This window comes from Papilio machaon, chromosome 17, assembly GCF_912999745.1.
Source record: "Papilio machaon chromosome 17, ilPapMach1.1, whole genome shotgun sequence".
NCBI classification, from domain to species: Eukaryota; Metazoa; Arthropoda; class Insecta; order Lepidoptera; family Papilionidae; genus Papilio; species Papilio machaon.
This window is the reverse complement of record NC_060002.1, coordinates 2636051-2659222: the sequence shown is the minus strand read 5'-3', so window position 1 is coordinate 2659222 and position 23172 is coordinate 2636051. Positions and strand designations below refer to the sequence as shown.

Sequence of the window (23172 nt, the reverse complement as noted above, 5' to 3'; positions counted from 1 at the left end):
GACCATAAATATTAATAAACACGCACTTTTAACTGAAATTCACGAAGAAAGTACTTAATCATTGGTCTCAAAAGTAAAAATCTATTTCGGTTTGTGATTTTTTTTAAGCAAACAATTTTTTTGCCTGGATTATGGAATCCTACTGCCAAGCCACGAATATACATCACAGAGGACATATTTTATTTTTATATCATAAAGCCATATATTCTCCATATATGCAAGGTACTAATTTATATAATTTATACACACGTATAAAATATGCTGATGTAATTAATAAAATTAATGAGATGCAAATGCATTGTTCTTGTTGATTTCTTGTATACTAGTTGTCGCCCGAGACTCCGTCTGCGCGACATTAAAAAAAACTTAGTGACCTATGTGTTCTTCCTGACTATGTTCTACATCCATGCCAAATTTAGTCGAGATCCGTTCTGAAGATATCTTCCTACAAATATACATGCATCCCATACTTTCGTATTTATAAAATAAAATAAAATATATATAAGTAAGAAGTAAGATTTTAGTAAGATTTTTTATATTGAATAATACAAAAAACAACTTAAATGTATTTATTTATAAAAAGCGATTAAATGAAAAACATAATTAATGATGGACATAATAATGGAAATAGGTAATTGATTTTAATATAGGTATGTTCTCGTATTTCGTGAATAAAATAAATCAAATAAAGTCTAAATTAACATTCTCATGTTCCAAAGAAATTTGTAGTAAATTTTCCGCAGTGTCTTTTTAAAACCCGAATGTCTCCAAGCATAAATTATTGGATCACATACACTGTTACTTACGCATAAAATATAAAGCGGTCCCAAAGTTAATACTTCTAAAGGTATGCAATCGTAACCATTCTTAGTAATGTCGCATTTTACGTATATTATTATTGCAATATAATAAGGTGTCCAAGTACCTACAAAACAGAGAAGTATAAGAAATACTGTTTTGACAGCTTTGATTTTACTCGGATGGTTGACCGCCCTTGCCCTTAGTTGACCGGACATTTTTAAAAAGTTATTTTTTGTTTTTTTTCCAGACAGATTTTTCTCCGTAATCACACCAGCCAGTTCGTGAGTTTCATTAGGGTTGTCAGCTAATTCTGTAACAGTTTGTGACGATATTGTTATGGTTATTGTTGTGGTTGATGTTTCGTGAACGGGATAATTGATATGTTCATCGTATTTAAATGCTTCGTTGATGTAAGATACGGTATGACTCTCTTGGAACTCTCTGATTCTGTCCACAGTTTGTACGGCGTTGCGCAGTATGATAATATACAAAACGCAAACCATGATGATCACTGACAATGCCATTAACGATACGATAATCAGGAGTGGCGGCGGGAAGACTGCGATGTACCAACATCTGTAGCCTCTGAAAGTGCTACCTGTCCAGCCCATTGCCGGTAAGCTGGCGATAAACAGACCTGCAAAATCACATCAAAATTGAATTGGCGTATCGTCTAATACTCAAAGCGTTGGACTTTGATCATCACCTATGCTTTCACATCATGCTTTTCTTTTTCCTGTAACTATTTATCCCTTTTCTGTTCTGCGTAATGATTGGTTTTGCATTTGCCATAATTTAACTTCGCAATTAAATTATTTTCTTTCGAGATCAACTAAAAATCATTGTAATAATTTATTAGCTTTAATTTGCATTAGTGAACTTTGACAATAATTTTAGTTTCTCTGAATACCAGCAAAGCAGCTGTACTGTTTATTGTACATGTCGCAAACATGAATTTTATTATTTTGTATTTTTTATAAAATCTACAATAAAAAATTATTTGCAACACATACAAATCTTTTTCATATTATTGGATATATATAAAGACTGAAAGAAAAGGACAATAAAGTAAAAATGATTTTTTTATTATTGATTAGGACAATCGTGTGTACTCGTGCATTGTTAGAAATTTGTGCGTGATATTTATGGCCACATAAAAATATTATTAAATCTAATCAAATTTGTAAGCAACTGGCATTATAATACAGTAAATTTACAAACATTCATAAAGAAAATTATTAAAAATTATTTTAAAACTTGAAGTGCACTTCTTAATATGTACCCAGTCTTTGGATATAGATCACATGCTGATGAGAAACAAATTGTGACGTTATTTAGCTTGTGGTTACTCAACTTGGAGTAAAAAGCATAATGCCAAGTAGACATTTTACACGAGTAAATCTCGCGAGTATCGTACGCTACCTAAAATATATTATTTCACATAAAAATCGTTTAAATTTATCAGAGGTAAGGATTTTTGAATATACTTTTAATGTACTTCTGGAAGTATGTCTTGATACTTTGTTGGAATCCTTTATGCCACCAGGCGTAAATCAAAGGATTTAAGATATTATTACAAAAAGCTATTACAGCTAGCGGGCCTCGTAATAATATTCTCATATCTATGCATTTTGGATTTGTCAGTTTTTCCTCACAGAATACGTAGATTATAGCCGTTATAAAAAACGGTATCCATGTCGTTATAAAACTGCCCGTTGTTAGCATCACTATTAAGACCGCTCTTAATCTGTTGGGCTCTTTCATCTTCACTTTGCAACGGGTTGTGCAATTTGCTATGGCTTTTGCAATTTTATGAGGCGATTGCCTTATATCAGCTATCGAATCATTTATAATCGTCGACGTACTGATAGTGAGAAAACTTGTGTCAAATACATGTTTGTTTGATGTTTTGGAATAAGTCATGTCATTATTCAAATTTGCCTTTTGATCATTGCTAATATTTTCGGAACTTCTTGATTTATCTTTTTGTGTTTTAAATTCTGTTTTATGTCCATCGGCAGTATCAAATGAAGCACTCCTTTTAATTTTGGTTACGCTTAGTTTTCTAGCAACTTTCACTGATTGTGTTGCTTTATAATTCCCATGTCCACGGTAAGCCCTTATTTCTGGAGAGTCGCTGGACGATTTAATTCTAACAGTTTTCGATGTATTATTTATCTGTTTAGCATTCTTAAGAGCTTTGAAAAGTATAATGGTATACAGAACTGCTACTAATATTATTGGTATTATACTTAAAAGTGAATTTATTAGTATCAAAATACTCGGAAAGAGTGAAACGTAGGTGCATTTAATATCTATGTGATCTTCGTTCACCAGACCAGTGATGGGCATGAATCCAAGAGTTAAACCTGTAAAGCAATACGTGCAGTGAGGTGCTTTGTTACAGACAACACGAAGCATGTTAAACATAGAACATTAAGAAATTACCTTGGTTTCTGAGACTAAAATTTCTTTATAAAACATATCGTCATCCCCATTTTTTTTTATATCATAAAGTTGCGAACGAGCGGGCTGAGAGGCGACTGCTGTCCGCCAATTCAGATGCGTTGCCTACCTCTGATCGATATAAAGAGTTTACTCTACCTATGAAATTCGCTTCTCCGTCAAATTCCTTTCCACTTCCCATCTTTTCCTTAAAAGAAAAGGGTGGGAAGGGAAAGATGGCTAAAATTAGGCCTTCGAAACATTACTCATAAGACGAAATGCGGAATTGCTTACACTTAACGTCTGTCTTCCTGTCCTTATCTTTGACAAAACAGAGATAACAATATGTTTTAAACTGGGCTTTTTGTCTCGGAAACCTAAGGTAACTAATAATAATTTATCAAATCACTTACTGATCATCCAAATACACATTATGATAATTCTCACTTTGGTGGTATTGCACCATCTTTGGTAATACAATCCGTGTAATATGTAGATATAGCGATCCACGGCGATCATGCCGACGCTGAATATTGACACCATGGCTGGACAAACCAGCATACCTATTCACAAAAATAAACAACTTGATTTATTGATTTATCCATCGGTTTTAATATTTAACAGATCTTTTCTGAGAGCTTTTAATTTTTTTTGAAGTAAACTTAATAATATTTTTATATTAATTTTGACTAACCAATTTGGAAAATGCACAGCGTGTTTGAGCTTGCGGCCGTTTCAACGCTGGCTCCGAAAATGATCGATATTCCGATGATTGTGTCGGCAAGGGAGACATTTCCGAGAAGAAGATATGTACTTTTTGGTTGTTGACCTAAAACAAGTAATAAATGAATCGGCTCAGTCCACCTAGATTGTCTAGGCTTAACTAGATGTAAACTATTGTAAAAAGGTTTCCAAGAAGAGGTTTTAATTAATTTCAACCGGCAGTTACTAGCCAAGATGGATCATTCTTTTAACAGAACGTATTTGTTTTGTTAGTTATTTATAGAGTAAATTGTGTAATCACTTTGAGTGTATAAGGTACAAGTGAGTTTGTGTAAATTACTTATTCCATTAGCGATTTCAAGTGTGCTGTGAACAATCAAACTCCTCATTATTCATACGGAATAATGTCGTTGTATGTGTGTTTGTCTTGAATATTCTTGATAATATAGGTTTTTTTATATTTTTTCATAGTAAAACAACAGTAGTGCCTTCCGACATGATGAGTCAAAGTGAAAATTATGTTAGGTACTTTAGGATTATCGTAGTACGACTTTCAAAATTGATAGGTTCAGTAAACTGTAAGTAATAAGTTCGAATCTGTTAACAATTATTGACATGACTTTTTTTCGTACAAGCTTGTTATATACTTGCAATGACAAAATTAATTATGTACTACAAAATAAAAATGAAAGCAATTATTCCAATTCGACGATTTGGAACGATTCGGAAATTATATAATGTTATTAAATATAATTGAATGTTACAGCTTTAGTAGAACTCAAAACGAGTTTGTGTTTTGTTCAAATGTTTATCGTTTTGGCATGTACGTGAGCCAAATGTTCGCATTGGATTGGTTATGCGAGCCATTAACTATGTAACTATGTTGAAAACGTTATGGTGCGCTTGTCGTTTAGCTGGTAATCACGTGTAAGTATACCTTCTACGATCTTGCTTATTTACAGGTTTTGTGTAAAAAAAAAAAAAAGAATCGATGACAAAATGATATCTATCCAGTTATGCACACTATTAACCATTTTTTATTACTTTAAGATGATAAAATTAGCGCCCATAACCACACTGAGGACAGAGGTCACGTACTTCTATTTGGCTAGACCCTGGCATACTTCTTGCTTTGTTCACGCACTGTACCAGTCATATTAGTATAGTCACGACAAAGATCATATTGTGACATAAGTTGCGAGAAAAAACTCTTTAAGACTAAAACTTAAAAACGTCCTGCTGTGTTTTTTAACATATAAATTTTTAAGAGTACCAATAACGATGATATCACATGGATGTTCCGGATTTCCATTAAGTTCTTTTTCGAATTTGTTAATAAATCTTTATCGATGGATTGTAAAAAATACAGTTCTTCGCACGTATCTCTTAATCGCTGTAATAAATTTTGTTTAAAAAAAATGTGTTACTTAGAATCGTGGTTTAAGAAACATCCAAATTATACTTCAACCTTCACGATCACATCACTAGCAGAGATTTTATTTTTTTCTAAGTTGTCTTTCACTTCCTTCTTTGAGAATAAGAAAATTAATGACCCGATTTCAGACGACAAAAAAAAGTGAATAGTAAATAATTAGGCAATTTTGAAGGTAAATCGATTACTTAGCCGGATTTTTGACAATGTTACGGATACGACGATATGGATAGGAGAGACGGTAATCAAGGCTTAGTTTATTAAATATAGGAAATAACTTGATAACCGAAAGTTGTCATTAATCGATAAAAATAGGCTGTCTACAAGGAGCGTTGAAATCTAGTAAGTAATTTCTTTTTTGTTTTATTTGTGGACGTCACTTTTTCATTTTAATGAAACATCGATTAGATTTAATATTATGTATTACTAGCTATCGCCTGCCACTCCTTCCGTCATTTAAAAAAAACTTAATAAGTAATCTATGTGTTCTTCAAGACTATGTTCTAAATTTCATCAAGATCCGTTCAGCCGTTCCGGAGATACCTTCAAACAAACATACATCCATCCATCTACCTGAACTCTCGTATTTATAATATTAGTAAGATTATTGTATTTGTATTTTTTATATAATGTAGGGTTTGTCTAATTTCGTAACGTAGTTATTTACATTTAACGCGTCAATCGCATAAATATAAAATGGAAAGCGGTAAATTCTCGTATGTGTATTGCGGGGTGCCACGAAAAGTAAATGAAATTGTTTTCTTGAAAATTATTTTTTCTTAAATAACTAAATAATTCAAATAACTCTTTCACTGCAATAATTTTATACCCCTACGGCTACTATTACTTGTTTTGTGTAGACATAAATCTTTACCTTTTTTAATGATAAGACCACTGGAGATGACTACTGTCAGATTGCTGAGGAATATCACAACACCAAACACATAAGCGATTGATTTATAAGCACTGAGTTGTTCTCGTTCCTTGGTTCTGTACGCTTCGTACAAATCAAACAGATGCGTTTGCGTCACTTCACTATGATTAGTATAATTATAGATGTCATCACTTAAAAAATTCATCACAAGTTTTGTTAAAGCGTAATCCGAATGATTGTAACTCATTTTGGTCACTGTCACAAACGTGAAGTCAAGAAACTTTTGAATAAATCACTAAAAACGTACGCGCGTCTCGTGTGGCTCATGTCAATATCGGTTCTCAGTTCACAATGAGATGATGCCAAACATTGCGCTTGAGGATAATGCTAAATGACTGAGTTTTGTTTATTTTAATGAGATGATTTACATTTTTATAGTTCTTCGGGTGGTTATCGTTGAATATGAGACACGACACGTGCGGCATTGTAGATTAAATCTTATTTATTTTATTATTCTTTAGAAAATAATTACTACTTAATTATTTACTATCAGATTTTAATAGTGGATCAAGGTAGCACCTATCATTGAGCAATTTCAAGTTAGAGGAAAACCGATGTTACTATGGACACGTAATCCTGAGGACTCTAAGGAGAAAGCATGAAAGATCTAGGACAATTGACTTCCCGTCGACTAAGCATTCGATGTAGATGTTCAACTACTAGGGCGCTATGATCCCTAGGGCTCCTGACATGGTAATCGTGTGATAATGATGTGTTGGCGTGGATTACCCCTTACTTTTGAGATTTACTGGTTTTCCTTTTTCTGACATAAAACATAACTTTTATACATATTTCAAACCAAAAAAAAACCTTTTAAAATATAATGATTAATTAAGCAAAATCATAAAAGAAAACCTTTATGGAAATGATAAATTATATGAATATTACACTTGACCCGAACTGGCAATTTTGTAAGAACTTTAAATGACCGTCAATAAACATGACAAGTTTTATATTTACGTGAGTAATATAAAATTTTTGAATGAATTAATCAAGTTTTGATTGATGAGTGTTTTGATAGAAAGGCTTATAATTAAATCCGTTCAATTAAAGCGACCTCATCGAGGGCTTAAAAAGTTACTGCTTCATTACTTTAAGTATATTCATTAATTTAAAGAATTACCCTTCAATATAACGTGATAGTGAAGTGGTTACTATGTGCCGTACTTCAATATTTTAAACACATTAATCGAATATAGCAGTGTTTATATTAAATAAATAAATCTTGATATTATATATTAATAATAATAATATGTTATACGTTGACTTTTCTGAATTTGGTGGTTTGTTTAGGTAATTTGTAGGTCTTTGCAATTCACCAGGTAGTCTATATAATTATATACAAATGATAAAGTATTAATAATTTAAAATTTTCCTTTATCTAATTGGCGTAAAATAGTAGAGGTTTATATTGGATTCCGGTTAAAAGACAAACTAAGTTTTTCATTGGCCTATGGTCATCTAGTGTAAGGAATATCACTGCCTATGTTTCTAGCTTAACTCTATGTAATTGTAATCTAATGGTGCTTCGCTTTATTTTAATATTTACAGTAGCAGAATCAATTATTATATAAACATGCCGCACCTCTTGTATGTAAAAATATCCCACGCTAAAAGATTGTGTGTTATATACAGAACCATTTATCAGAAAATATTATAAGTCGTCGCATATTCATGTTAGCCTTGGTATTAACGTACTGCGAGTGATTTAATGCCAACTATTTTGACAATATTGGCTTAAGGTTTTGGCTTGAAAATGTTTATCTGGGACAATAAAGGCCGTAATGCTAAATGTTTTAACTGTAAAATTTATAAATATTTACTGCATAGTTTGTATGCCCAGACGCAGATGGAGGTGTTTGGTCGAAAATTAGGCAGTAATCACTTATTGTGGGTTTTTGAGACCAACATCTCTGATTAAAACATATTGTTATCTCTGTTTTATCAAAGATAATGACAAGGATGACGATATGTTTAATACAGAGATTTTTCTCTCAGAAAACCACGGTTAGTATTTTAGTAAAATGGTTGATGAAAAAGTCTTATAAACATATGTACATTGCAGTGTTTACAAAATTGTCTACCAAATGGGTCGTCTCGTCTTACTAAAGCCAACTAACTTAAAATCCTGTTCAAATTTTTGCAAGCTACTACACTCTTGTCTTTGTAATATTTATTATAAATAAAATATTTATATATTCAAAATCCTAATCAATATCCGAAAAGAATTCTTAAAAAAATGGAATAAAAAAATATATAAAATATAGGGAACCATAAAAATGAGAACTGACTAAATAGTTAGGTAAATCGGAACGTAGCACAGCTTCCTCTTCCTTTTTCCTCTGTCATTGTCACATTCATTTGTCAGTGATGACAATTTATTATAGGTTATGTTTATATTGTAAAATAAAAATTAAAAATAACTTAGAAGAATCAAAGAAATTGCAATAATACAGTAATTTCGTCATAATGTTTAGTTTATCGATTTTAAAACAATTTAACAGGTACTATTTTTGAGATGTTAAATCGTAACCTTTTCATGTAATTTTTTTGAACTAATTTTTACTAATATTTTTAGACTGTCGTTATCTACACCTACGGCAATAGCTATAAATCGTAATATTTTCACCGCATCGACGTTACAATTTAAAATAACTGAACAATTATGGTAAGGTATTATTTACGTTTACAAAAACCATTAGAAAATAACTAGATAGCTACTGATATTTAAATTAATGTTATTAGTGCGGAGCCTTTAAAGAAGAAGAAGAAGATGGATCCCGCTATCATAAAAGCTCGTGAAGATAGGCGTCGTAAGAAACTAGAAAAACAAATTAGACGCTTGGAAAAGAATGCTAGACAATTAAAACCTATTGATGAATTAGAGATTCCTTTAAATGTTGTGGATCAAATAGGGTAACTTGTTTTATATTTATTTAATGATTATTTGCACAGTCCATGCTACTATGATTAATTTACATGTGAACTTGCCAAACCAGTCCATGGCATTAGATGTGTATGTATGTGTACTTAAAAAAAATCATACATGAATTTAAAATTTGGCAAATTTTTTTTGTACAGTTGCACAGTGTGTAAGTTTACAATATACTTCATTATAATACTCCATCATAAACAAATATTATTAATGTCTATGTCCTCTCTTCTTAATAAGTGTAGAGATGTTCTTTTAGAAAGCGGAAAAGACCTGAAGTGAAACTGGGTGAACAGGAGGTGGAAGCTCGTGCATTGTTACAAAAAGAATGGAGTCGCTACAAACGTGCAGAGTATATGTCAACTGTTGCACAAATTGACAGAATCATGGGAGCACAAAAGCGTGCATTAGACATGCTCTATGAGGAATCTGAAGATTTGTACAATGAAGCTGTTATGGTATGTTCATAATTTAATTATTTTTTAGACACTTTATGTTATATAATTGTTACTTACAGATAATGGCAAAAACATAATATGTTACAAATGCATTTTATATCTTTAATACACATTTTCACCTTCAACTTCTCATTATCTCCCTTTCTTTGTTTCACTTATATTGGGTTGGTGCACTATGATTTAATTCTCCACATAAATCTATCATTTGTTCAGTTGTCACACCTTTCTCTCACTGTGGTGCCTGAGACCAAAATCTCTGTATAAAACATATTGTCATCCCTGTCATTATCTTTGGCAAAATAGAGATAATCTTACTAATTCGTTCTTAACTTCGTTCCATCCGGGTGTCCCTTGACACCTCTCAAGTTTTTTGTTTTGTTCAGTATATGTATCCAATACATTTTGTTCACAGCCGGATCTAAAACTGATTCCTTACAGTATAAAGGGTCCTGTTGCGACCCCACCCATCAAGAACTATGATTCCCCCGATGGAGAATACATAGATGTTTCCAAAAAGTGGATTAATTAATTTTGGTTTGTTAAGTAGGTTTAATTAGATTGTTCATAAATAAATTATACATTTACAGATTTTAGTTTTTTCTTTGCGAGCATATAGAAATAATCATAGAAAACAACCTTCCTAAAAATATTTTATTCCTTGTTATTTGTGAAAGAGTTATTTTACACTGAGTGAATGCTTATCATTTTATGAATTATATGATCATGAAGTCATTCACCAGTAAAATTGAATTTTCATGCATGATTGAAGACAAAAATACTTTTTAAGAAACCTTTTGGCCTTGTTGTATTTTAGTTATTATTAATGCAGCTTATTTGTATGTTATATTTAAAACAAACTTTTCGAAAAGATGAAAATTCGATTGGAATTAATTACTCGAAAGTAAGTATTCTAGACTTTTAAATTACTGCAATTAATTTCTGTTTTTAATATGTACTTTGATGTTTCAGTGTGCATATTGTTGATTATAGCACAAATATTCATTTATACTAATATAATACATGTAATGACGTCAGATTTAGACGAAGTAATGTATGTGAACAATCCAATAGAAGCTGGATTACCTGGTCATTGGGTACCTCTGAGTGTTATCAAAAGGGTTATTGAAATGCGTGCATCCGCAGTTAATTACTGGACAACTCGCAAAGTTAAATTAAAACACTTGACAATACCTTTATCATTCTTAAAAACAAGTAAAAGTAAACAAAAAACCACAATTAAACATAAATTGGTTACTACGTTAAAAGATACCAATTCGCCTAATAAGTTAACTGGAAAAAGTGTAAAAATTGAACCGGAAATTTGGAATAATATGGGGAAGAAAACTAAACGATTAGAATATACAACTGTAACAGAATCGACATCAGTCAAGGAAAATATAGTGCAAAATTATACTGCAACAATTACAAAAATAAATGAAAACACTGATTCAACACCAACAGGTGTTACAACTGATAAACCAACAACTAGCCCACCAACAAAGGGAACTAGTGAAAACACTGAAATCACCAAGCAATTAGATAATGTAATAACCACACCTAAAACTAAAACATTAATCCCACAAATTTTATTTACAACTACATTATCCACGCCTGAATCTCTTACTGAAAATTTAACCAATGCAGTTTTATCTTCAACATTAAGAACATCTACATCAACTGCAAGTACTACTCCAACTAAACCGACTTCTGAACCGATTGCAAGCACTACTGCATTTATAACCAAGACTACTGAACCGATTGCAAGCACTACTGCAATTATAACCAAGACTTCTGAACCGACAACAACAACTACTACTCAAATTATTACATCCACACAATCCACAGTGACAACTACAGAAGAATCGTCTGAACGGTCTGATACTGGAAATCCATTTTATTAAAATTTCATTATTTATTTTTGTATTTCTGCGTTTTTTTCAGTGACCATGATTTTTCCTTTGTCATATTTCAAACCTTTTACTTTTTCCTTTATTTTTGCACACAAAAACGGATAGTGTTCTGTTTATTGTAAACGTTTTTGGTTATGTGATCGTTTTAGTCCGTTTGTTCATTTTCCATCTCCAGTAAAACAATATTTTATACATAATATATTCAATGAGGTACATGATTTTTTTAATTTTAGCAGAAGATAGACCAAATTTATGTAGAGTAATGACGTCGATGCAATTCTTAATATAATACAATAATGGTCCGTTGAACAAAAATGGAATCTAATACTTTATTACTCAGGAAAAAATGATTTAAAATAAAATTACATTTTTAAACTTCATAATTCGAATTGAATCCGTATTTTATAATAATCAAAATAATGATTTGAAGATGAAAACAAAAGTAACACGAATGAAATGGTTAACTACGAAAAGTTATTTTACTTTCTTAGTATAAAGTTTTCCATAATTTCCGCAGTAGTATCCCAACTTTTGACACATCTGGCAAAGATCCCTCTTATGTTCTTGATTGTCACTTGGTGTTTTAGCAAAGTCTGAAGGACGCAATTCTCTCTGAAAATAAAAAAAAGATCACAAAAGATCTGCTATTTACAAATCTCATAGGTTTTTTACATTAACAAAATTGAAATAATAAAATACCATGGTGTGATGTTTATTTTTACTCAAAAAAAAACACAAAATTGTTCATATCATGGCAATATTTTAACAACAACACAATAATGTAGGTAACATTTGAGTTTTCTCATGACATACTATATAGCTACGCTATTTTAGACTTTTTTATTTTTGTTCCGTACTTCATCCAGATCTTTGGAGTTAGCATCCATTCAAGCTTTCGCAATAATTCTTGTGAGAAGTAATTTAACGTTTTTTACCTGATTAAACGGATAGACGGGCTTCTTACATCGGCTGCAAAGGCTATAGCTATTAGCCCAGCTAAGTCTGCTGGTCCAAGACCGTCCACATGCAGTACATTTATATTCTCCGAATAGAGCTTTCGGTTTTGCTACTGATTGCGACTGGAAAAATAATACTTACAAAATTCTTAGCTATTATGTGCTATAATTAAATATGAATAATATGCCATCGTGCATCAGTTACCTCCCCGTCAAAGTCCCTTCAAAATCGGTCCAGCCGTTCCGGATATCACCCGGAACAAACGCGGCATTGCCGACAGACATAAAGACAGACAAAAATTAAAAAAAAAATGTTTTTCGTTCTCTCAAATGCATCTTGTGTACGAAATGTATATTATTTCAACATTAAAACATTAACTTTAAACAAAATCATAAAAATTTACCTGGCAAATGTACGGCGCATGCGTAGCATTTGTTCTAAAAGTCTGACCACTTCCACTTGAATAATTTTGTCGTCTTTCGTAACGTTCGGGTTCGGACAACTACAAAAACAAAATTAAGAAAGGTATTAAAAATAACAATAGTAGGTATGCACGGTAAAATGATAGTCAACTTGGTTTCGAGATAAACTTATTTACCTCGTGAGACCATAAGCAACCCATTTTATAATGGAAAGTTAAAAAAGTTAAATACTTGTTACACGTATAGTCCTCTGACTTCTGAGAGGTAAAACATAATGAAATTAGTGTGATATTATTTGTAACACCATCGTAATTAAACTCTCTATGGAACTTAAACTACGTCTGCGTAATTTGATTCCTGTTGTTAATGTAAACAATCTTATATATATATAAAAAAAATATTGATAGTCACTTTGTCAGAGTGACTGATATATCAACGCACCGACTGAACTACTGGGCCTAAAGACATGAAACTTTGTATAGATGTTACTACTAACAGAAACAGAAAGTAAATTATATTATATTACGTAGGATGGAAACGTAGAAGGTACTAAGAAAGGATATTACAAATTCGTCTTTTAGTGGGAGGTGAAAGTATGTTTGGAGAAATGTTTTTTCTTCAGCAGAATTACTTAAAATACAAAAAATTAAATAATAAATTTGGGTTTTAAGAAAATTCCTCATTCAGTCGGACGAACTCGCAGGCGCCAACTAGTACGTGACAATATGCTGAAACTGCTAAAGGGACATCCCTCTAGCCAACAATTTAAAATGTTGCCATTGGAAATTAAAATGTTGCAAACATTTTCTCTATGGTTTGGATAAGTTGCCAGTAAAAATTCGCTATTTAACCTGCCTATTACTAGCAGAACACTTCTCCTCTCGCATAACTATATAACCATAGACTTATACCTCAAGACGGAGCATTCGGGGCACCAAACAAACTTAGGTGTGTTTGGAAAAGGAAATGTGAGAAGGCTTTCGGAGGCCTTTTTTGGCGTTAATTTCCCCATTATTGTCATATACGTAACAATATTTACGTAAAAAATTAATTGAATACAACTTCTTTTCTTATGTTTATATTTTATTTCTCGGTTTTTAGTACAGTTCAATAATATACATACATATTTAATCGAGACATTTTTAAAACACTAATGAGTATTTTTACAACCACAATAAAACATAATATCGTGGTTTTTGGTTTATATGTTTTGGATTTTAATTTTTTTAAGTTAAATATAATAGTAAAATAACAATAAAAACAGTTACCAGATTTTTATTTGTGTAATTTGTGTAATTTTTTCATTGTACTGGTAAACATTTCCTTCACACACACTTTTGACATTTAGATTTTTTATATTTGTGTATAGTTAAAAGTCTATTAATTATGTGTATAACATTGGCCAACAAAACCAAAATCACTTCAGTTGATCTAATAATTTACACTTAGTAATTACAAAAGTCAAATATCAATATGGCCAACATGGATGGAATTTAACGTTCTCTGTTCACTTACAGTCGAAACGAAAGATCTTTTCCTATCATATACACTTATTATTATTCTGTTCTGTGAGTAGGTAATATAGGTATCACAGTTTAATTCTGTAATTCCCATAAATATGAGTGTTGCCATATTTATGTTTACGATTATTAATTTATAACTAACTACCGAATAGAATTATTTGTCTGGTAGGTTGTTATCAGATGTCGTGTCCTAGAAATAGCATTACGAAGCCAAATTTGTTTTGCAAAAGGTAAATTTAAAAAATGGTAATACTTTGTAACAATCTTATTTTTAAGTTGCGCGTATTCAATCCCATATTCAGACATAAATTACAACGGTTAAAGGGAACGTAACTGCTATAAAATATATTTTAGGCGTGTGGGTATGCTTTTAAAGGATTTCAGAGACGGAAAATATATCATTGGGAAAGGGATTGAATACGTTTACGGAATGCTTAAGTTATTTCATATACCAACAATTCCAATGCATCATATTATAAAAATATTGCATAATTAAAGAAGTGGTTTTGATATTAATTTATGGTTTTATTAAAAAAATATTATATATGGATATATGAATCTCTTGTCTGAATTTTAATAAATTGTAAAAATTCCACGAATTATTGCAATAGTATGAAATTAAAGAAGAGGTCAATTGAACGTTCATAGATTTAACGAAGATTGTCAATAGTAAAAACAATAATTGGTTTTAACACCGCTTTGTAAATGACTTTTCGTTCTTCAGTAATTATACCAAAGTGTAACCTTGAGTTAACAAAGTGCTCCTAGGATTTATTTTGACAAACGGCATCGCTTAGCTCGACCATTCTATGTTTATAATTGTGACAAACTTGACTCGTCATTGTGTTTTAAGTGATATCTTATGAGTTAAACTAAAAGTCAAATTTCAAGCTTCACCAAAAGGTAAAGTTTTGATGCGGGCCTGTCAGAGCGGCTACCGAGGAGTTTGAAGGTTTACTTTGTAGTTTTTTTGTTGGCTTTTGATCATTATAAATTAATTACATTCCGATATTAAAGTACAGAGGTTTAAAATCGATGGTTTACGACCTAAAGTTAGAAGTACAATACTTACAGCGTCTTTTATCGGAAAACAGTTATGCTTTCAATATACTTATGGACGGTAGAAAAAACTTCTGACAAAAATACTTCAATAGTCTTTAATAGCTTCGCTAACTTGCTACGTATACTGTCTAATTTAGTCTTATCTTTGAAGGGTAAAGTCGTTTATATCCTTTGGGGAAGAAATGTTCTTTGCTACGAAGAAGTTGCGGGTTAGTGCTCAACCGTCTGGAAGTATCTGAGAGCCTTTATTATTTTGCGCTAACTGGAGAGCGCGATGGGAACTTCTTATCTTAACTTTTAACGTGGACTTCCACTGTCAAATACTTGTCCAAAAACGTATTGTTATCTCAGCTATTTTAAAGAGAAGGAGAAGGATAACAATAAGTTGTTGATCTAGTGTTTCACCAGTAGAAAACGACAGTAACCTGTATCTATTCGACTACACGTCATTGAGGCGGCGACCATTTTGTTCATTCGTGCGTTCCCTAATAAGGTATATTTCAGTTAATATAGTTAGTGTTGTATATGCTGTTAGTATTTTTTTTTAATTTTAGAATCAAATGAGTGTTTTTTTTAAAAACTGGTTGATCGTAGCTATCTTTACAATCCACATAAGCAATTAGTGTAAAGTCTAAGTAAATGACTAGATAAGATTACGAGAGGTGGGAAATAATGTTTTTTAAGTAAAGACTAAGCGATATTGAAGACCATATTAAAGCTCGTATCGTATTATAATATATAATATAATAATATAATTGTATAAAATTGTAACTTATACTCTATATATCAAGTTTCTTTATCTGATTCATAACAAAATGTAATGGTGAAAAATATGATTACACTCAAAAGCTTTGCGGAGTTTCATGATTCATGAGATTTAACCGTGGCTCGCTTCTTTGATGCGCGCTCAGGGAATAAAATGAAAATAGAGTAATAGACGTCTGTCTTGTTTAAGGCAATGAGCTCGTTTTAAAATCTAGGAAAAATATTAGATTAAAGCAGGAAGAAGAAGAAGAAGGAAAAATATTAAATTAATATTAAATTATTATAGAAAAATATTAGATATTAGATTTATGATATGAAAAGAAGATGAAAAACCTTTAAGCGAAAATATTTAACAAAACAGTTAAAAATATTTTTGTAAATTTTCGTGCTTGAAACGGAAAATTACGTAATTTTTTTTTGCAAACTAAATCATTTTAGTTATATTATGATCCATGTACATTTAGTTATATTAAAGAACATAAGGCAATAAATAGAATGTGACTGGTTTTACAATTACAATTTTATTACGAATATTTATAACGAAATCTCAATATGAACAAAGAAATTGGATTATTCCCATTTCATTTAGTTTATTCGTTTACAAGAAAATTATTTCTTGACATAAAACATTTACTAAAACCAACGTTTGTTCTTTGTTAAGTGATACAATCTTAAAAGTGCAGTGAGGTTGTAAAATTTAACTGACGCACCTCTTTAATCAAGTTCGTTAGCACGTTTATTTGTCTGGTCTAGACAGTACAGCACCTAGAATATAGAGTATTGATACATATTAAATCAAATTGATGATCAGAATTTCTTTTTCTTTATTTTTTTTCTACATCGTTTTACATAACAAACTCAGAAAGACAATACCGAAACATAGTTCAGCATGTTTTATATTTTTGTGAACTTTAATTTAACCAACATTATTTGATAAGTTTCTGTTAAATGTGTTTCGCAAAAGTAATTTAGCGATTATAATTTGAGGATTGGCAATTTTGCGTTTAATTAAAAATTTCATATCCAAAATCCATAATTAATTAAAATCTATTCGTTTATAGAATATTAATAACTTTAAAGGATATTTTCCGAAGTTAAGAGTAATTTTAGAACGTTTAAATCTCAGGTCGTGATGGGACCAGGTGTATCGTTTGAGACCATTGCCTATTAAATCTGTCTTATCAAGCAACAGGTTTACGATACAAAGCATAATATAACTAAAAAAAATATAAATATTAAATTTTTTATCCAAACTATCACATTTTTATTATAAGGAAAAAAAATAAAAGGGAAATTTACTTATCTATAGTATGATATGTAAAAGTGAATTCTGAGATACATTTATTTTCCTTAAGATGATAAATGTTGCAAGTGGTGGAACATTATTGTTTTTTCCTTCAGAATGCTCCAAGGATTAATTTCAAGTTTCATATTGCATTCGCTTCGCGCAAAGAAAATATTTTTCTTCCTTTTTAAAGTTTATGCTACACCTTTGAATTAAATAAAATTTATTTCACTGCACAATTAATTAAATTAAAATATTAACAATAATAAGCTCTTACTGGAATTAACATTATATTTCATTAATAACTATTGGTTTCCACTGCCCAAATTGTGAAATGAAATATGATACTTACTTCTTTAATTCTCTTAAAAACACTTCTTTTTACAAATGTTTCGACAAAGTACAATAGCTAAATTGAGAGAAAGTATTTATGTGGGTCACATTTGAATACAGCAATCGTATTTGTTATAAAATTGCTGGTGCACTTTGCGGAGGCGCTAAGAGATTCACCTGTTTATGAAATTGATTAAAAGTTTTTGAAAAGACTTAGACATTGCTGTTTCTACGTCGATTTGATAAATGTCTGAATTAAAAATATACACATAACTTTAGTCATGTTTGTTTTCCACACGTATATATTTATTGGTGTAATTGCTTTATAAAAATGATTAATTAACCACTTACAGTTCAAAGTAAATCCGATTATCGTTCCGTTCCTTTATTAATTCCTCAGTAAGCATAAATTAACTCATTCAATGCTGGCGGAGTATTCAATAAATTCTACAGATATTTAATTCGGAATCATTTTCGTTTCATCACTGATTTACTTGTTTTTATAAATTACTAGCTGTCGCCCGCGACTTCGTCCGCGCACAATTTAAAAGAAAACTAGGTAAGTAGCCTATGTATTCTTTCAAACTGTGTTCTACATCTATGCCAAATTTAATTTAGATCCGTTGAGCCGTTCCGGAGATGCCTTCGAAACATCCATCCATCCATATAATTTGCGTCCATTGCGATTCTACGACTGAAACCCAATGTTTCGGTAATGTAAACCGGCATATAGATAAATATGTTTATGATATAATTTTGATATATCCAATTTACTCTTCTGGTTTTTAAATCTCGGTATCGTTCTCAAATCGTCGGTATTTTTTTTTACATTCTGTGCTAGCATGATACTAAGATAAATTGTATCTTGTAATAAATAACAAAAGGATAAACAGAAGATGAAAACTATTTTATTTCTTCTTTTATCCTTTAACATTTTACAGCGTGTATTTCCCAGTAGTGGAACGATTATGTCGTTATGCAAAAATTTAATTTCGCGCGTTCCACGGCGGCTCAGAGATAAACGAGGACGTCGGGATGCATGAGGTTAACGTAAAAGAGAGAAGCTTTATATGGAAAGTGTCAAGAAAGATGCATATTAAAATGGCGACTTTTACTGGGAATACTCTTTTTGCCAGACAGATGGGACTTTTTACGGGTAATTTTTTTCAACGAGTATAAGTTGTTTCTATCTTTGGGCTTGCATGTACATATGTTTGACAGTAGCTTTATTTTAAGTGTGAGAAGTCATTTCTTATGTGTTCTTTCCTGAAATTTTATAGATGTATGGTCTTTTTAAATATGACCTTTTTATTCAAGTAAAGTTGGGTCGGATAACTAGTGAGTTTTTTAATAGATAAATTAATTCTTCAACAGATGCCAGAATTTGCTTGCAAATTTTAATTAAGCCTTTGCTTTGTCTAACCTGCGCCTTAATAAATGATTAACTAAGAATAGCAAGGGTCTATCCTATGAATTTTAAATAGAAACTTAAGTGGAAGTAGCTAACTTGAAGCCTCTTATAACACAATAATAGTACTAGATAAAGGGATCTTCAAAGGATTTTAATTGAATTATTAATGGTAATAACAAATTGCATAATAAACAAATGAGGTCAGAGAATTTATTTTAATAGCACAATATCTATTATTTATGTACTTAATAAATAATTTTTTAATGACATTTGTTTTTTTTTCGCCATACTGCAGAAGCAGGTGGCAAATGCTACCCTAAATACATCATCTGTAAATGTATTGTTCGTCATTGATGCGTCTGGAAAAGTTTAGCTTCAAGTCTATACTTTTTCTTTAACATTGTCTACGGCTGCTTTGACTTTCTGCTGACAATACGCTTGTGCAAAACATATTATCTCTCTCTTTTTTAAAAAAAACATACAATATGTTTTTGAACAGATGTTTTGATGCCCCTGGTAAGTGAGCAAATTACTTTGACGTCAAATTATATTTTATTGTTCTACGTAATTATATTACATTAGTAAATCTTAACTTTTCATACTTTTTCGATGTAATATGCCTTCAAATAATCTCGTATCATTTGTTGCAGTTTTATGCAGTATTTGATATTTTTAAGTACAGAGAAAATAAATAAAATCTCGACTTACGTAACACAGTCTGCTATTTATAGCGAGGGGTTGGGAGCAGTTAAGCGAGATAATTCAGCATCCGACTAGACTTGGGTTGGACTTTTACGTTAACGAGGAATTTTTTCATTAAAGACTTGCAATTATTTTTGTTTTTAAGTAATATATGATTCTGCCACCTGATTTTAATTGACGATGACGATTTGACGGTGGAATTTAACAATCTTAATTTTGGTTTAACGTAATATTAACTGTTGTGTTTTTTTATATTTCTACACGATCAGGTAGCCGATCCCATAGTGCCTTTCTTTAGGTTTATTAAACATGCTGATATAATAGTACAGCCGCATCAGATAAAATAGTACAAATCAAGCCAACCACAGCCGGATTGAGCATGAGCTCTTCGGAATTTTGCTAGCATTCCGTTCTTTTTCCTCTCACACTCCAACAGGAAGTATTGGATTCTGCTTCCTTCATGTCTCTAAATTAGGCGTAAGGTTAGTTCATCAGATATTCAATACTAGGTTGGATGGTAGCCAGAGTGATATGTAGTATTCCTAGGTATGTAATATTCCATTAGTTCCTAGATTCGAATACAACGTTATTTAGTTCCGTTTTTTTCACTCAATTATGTTAAACACCGTTGGGTTCCACTGCCGAAAAATCTTTAAAAAACTTTTTGCTATATTTGTTTTTTTTTCCGAATAGAGTGAGAGGGATGTCTTATTGTTTATAGTAGCAGTAGACAGTAATATAGAGAATCTTGATTTACTTTCTTCAACACCTTTCTATTCAAATAACAGAGATGGATATTGCACCTCTACTATTAAAATACAAATCTGACTCCGCTTTATGTTTATTTTGATTACACAATTTCCTTTTTATAGTTTAATTAAAATCCTTTGAAGAATTTTGTGATGTATGAAAGAATTTAATAATAATTATACAAGGTTACGTGAATTTTACGCTTAACTGAGTGGAAAAAAATATTTGGGAAAAATAATGAAATCATCCGAAGCAAGCGTAGGTATAATTAAGAGTTCCCCTTTGCTTTCACATTTTTTATGATAATATACGAGACGCTTGGAAGAGAATTTCAATTATCTCGAATATATAAGGGTCACACTTTAACTAAGAGCTGATTCACGAGGGTCCTTATCAATGGACTTTTAGAATTTAAAAAGCATCCATTATATTATTATCTACACAATTATTACAAACGTGATTGATTAAAAAATTAAGAGAATAACGTAAAAAAATAATCAGAAAGATTTATGTGCCCACTCACAATATATCTATACTACAATCTTACTAGTATTTTAAATGCGCATGTTTAGATGGATGGATGGATGGATGTTTGTTTGAAGGTATCTCCGGAACGGCTCAACGGATCTTGATGAAATGTGGCACAGATGTAGAACATAGTTTGGAAGAACACATAGGCTACTTATTACGTTTTTTTCAATTCCGCGCGGACGGAGTCGCGGGTGACAACTAGTGATATTATAAAGAGAAAAGATTTCATTGTATATTAGGCTCTGAAACTACTGAACCTATTAAAAACTCTTTTCGTTTTGGAAGGAACATTATCCCCGGATTACTAAGTCGTGGGCAACTGCGAGTATAAAGTAATTGCAAAGTTGTCAACAGTTTAGTAAGCAGTATATAGGCTCTTTTGTTAATAAATACTAATATAGAATCTATTACACATGTAGGAAATCGACTAACTGTAGCAATAGGTGGAGTTTATTTAAAAAAAATCGCATACAATTACGAAGAGCGGAACTGATGTCTAAAGATGTTCTTTATCTTTATCAGTTGATAATAACTATGATAAATTTTAATTCGCTTTTCCTTTGTAAAATATGGGTTTAAAACGCTATCCATGTCTAACCCCAAGATTAATACTGGTGATTTATTTTATAGAAGCAGTTCTCATTAAAAAGGTTTGCAGGCATGTAGGTTCTATATATTAATAGGACCTTAAGCAGTTAGGACGACAACGGCTTGTCGTGAAAGTTAATGGATCGGCCTCTGTGGTCGTTAGAGGAAAATAAAAATGCGTCGCAACTAGGCTTTACAGGTTTAGAAAATATTATTTTGATTTCAAAAATTACCTCAATACTTACAATTTTTTTTAATGTTCTTCCTTATTGACTTTTTGTTAAATTATAAAATGTGTTATTAAATTATGAAACATGATTGAGGTTATAATTACGAAAAAAAAAAATCCAAGTTTTCATACTATTTTCTTAAATGATTTTTTTTAATATTTGTTATAAGAATTTTAAATATTTCAGATAATTTTCTAGTGGAAATAAGAAATTCAACGAAATTTCAATATTGATTCGTTTGAAATTTAACGCACCAAGTCTCACGTCATCTTACTGCGCACGACCTTGAAAAGCAACTAAGTACTGTAAGTTAAGAAATTTCATTAATTTCTCTAATACATTATCTAACATCTTTGACTTCGACGTATAGCGTATGCGTTCGGTAAACTCTATTTAACTATCAGAAGTGAAATATTCTTTAAAAAAAATAGAAAGAAAAATAAAGAAAATATTAATTACTAACAGAAGAGAATAGGATCTAGTCAGGCGCTAGTTAATGCTTAAAAAATACTAAGGGACTCCTAAATAAAATATTGTAACTGGCTATATTATACTGCATTTTAATCCGCCATCCTCCACGTGTGTTCGTAATGCAAGTTTTTGTAATAGGGTCACGTTTCTCCATCTCAGTAGACATCGAGCTAGTTCGGAATTATAGTGTAACTATCCACCCTTTGTAAAAGGGCTGTTTTGAATACAGTAGTACTATAATTCCATGGTGTTAGTGATTATAAAATCAAACAATTCTATTTTGACATACTCCTGCAGCTTAAAATGTTTGACTTATTTCTTCCTAAAGCAGATATTATCTTACTAGTATTATAAATGCGGATGGATGGATGGATGTTTATTATTTCGTAACCCCACAACGGCTAAACAGATCTCGCCGAAATTTGGCATAGATGTAGAGTTTAGACTGGAAGAACACATAGGTTACTATTACTATCCGTTGGTTTCTGAGACAAAAATGTCTGTATA

The 23172-nt window shown here is 31.2% G+C and overlaps 2 protein-coding genes across 4 annotated transcripts; one reads left to right on the top strand and one right to left on the bottom strand.

The window, feature by feature from the left end:
- Window positions 1–663: 663 nt before the first annotated feature.
- On the bottom strand, window positions 664–13380 carry LOC106721648 (glucose-dependent insulinotropic receptor). Of its 3 annotated transcripts, XM_014516654.2 has the most exons (6): window positions 13191–13380; window positions 12996–13094; window positions 12571–12714; window positions 12119–12247; window positions 3941–4075; window positions 3676–3809 (listed from the first exon to the last, which is right to left on the bottom strand). In XM_014516654.2, the coding sequence occupies exons 1-6, from the start codon at window positions 13212–13214 to the stop codon at window positions 3762–3764; spliced, it is 579 nt and encodes a 192-aa protein (XP_014372140.2). In that variant the 5' UTR covers window positions 13215–13380; the 3' UTR covers window positions 3676–3761. The 3 variants fall into 3 exon arrangements, with proteins under 3 accessions (XP_045537694.1, XP_014372139.2, XP_014372140.2); XM_045681738.1 differs by lacking the exons at window positions 12119–12247; window positions 12571–12714; window positions 12996–13094; window positions 13191–13380 and adding exons at window positions 664–1438; window positions 6276–6613 and having other exon boundaries at window positions 3660–3809; XM_014516653.2 differs by lacking the exons at window positions 12119–12247; window positions 12571–12714; window positions 12996–13094; window positions 13191–13380 and adding exons at window positions 2095–3170; window positions 6276–6613 and having other exon boundaries at window positions 3660–3809.
- LOC106721650 (39S ribosomal protein L40, mitochondrial) lies at window positions 8710–10307 on the top strand. Its single transcript, XM_014516656.2, has 5 exons — window positions 8710–8839; window positions 8914–9003; window positions 9081–9251; window positions 9527–9725; window positions 10138–10307. The coding sequence occupies exons 1-5, from the start codon at window positions 8805–8807 to the stop codon at window positions 10252–10254; spliced, it is 612 nt and encodes a 203-aa protein (XP_014372142.2). The 5' UTR covers window positions 8710–8804; the 3' UTR covers window positions 10255–10307.
- Window positions 13381–23172: the final 9792 nt, after the last annotated feature.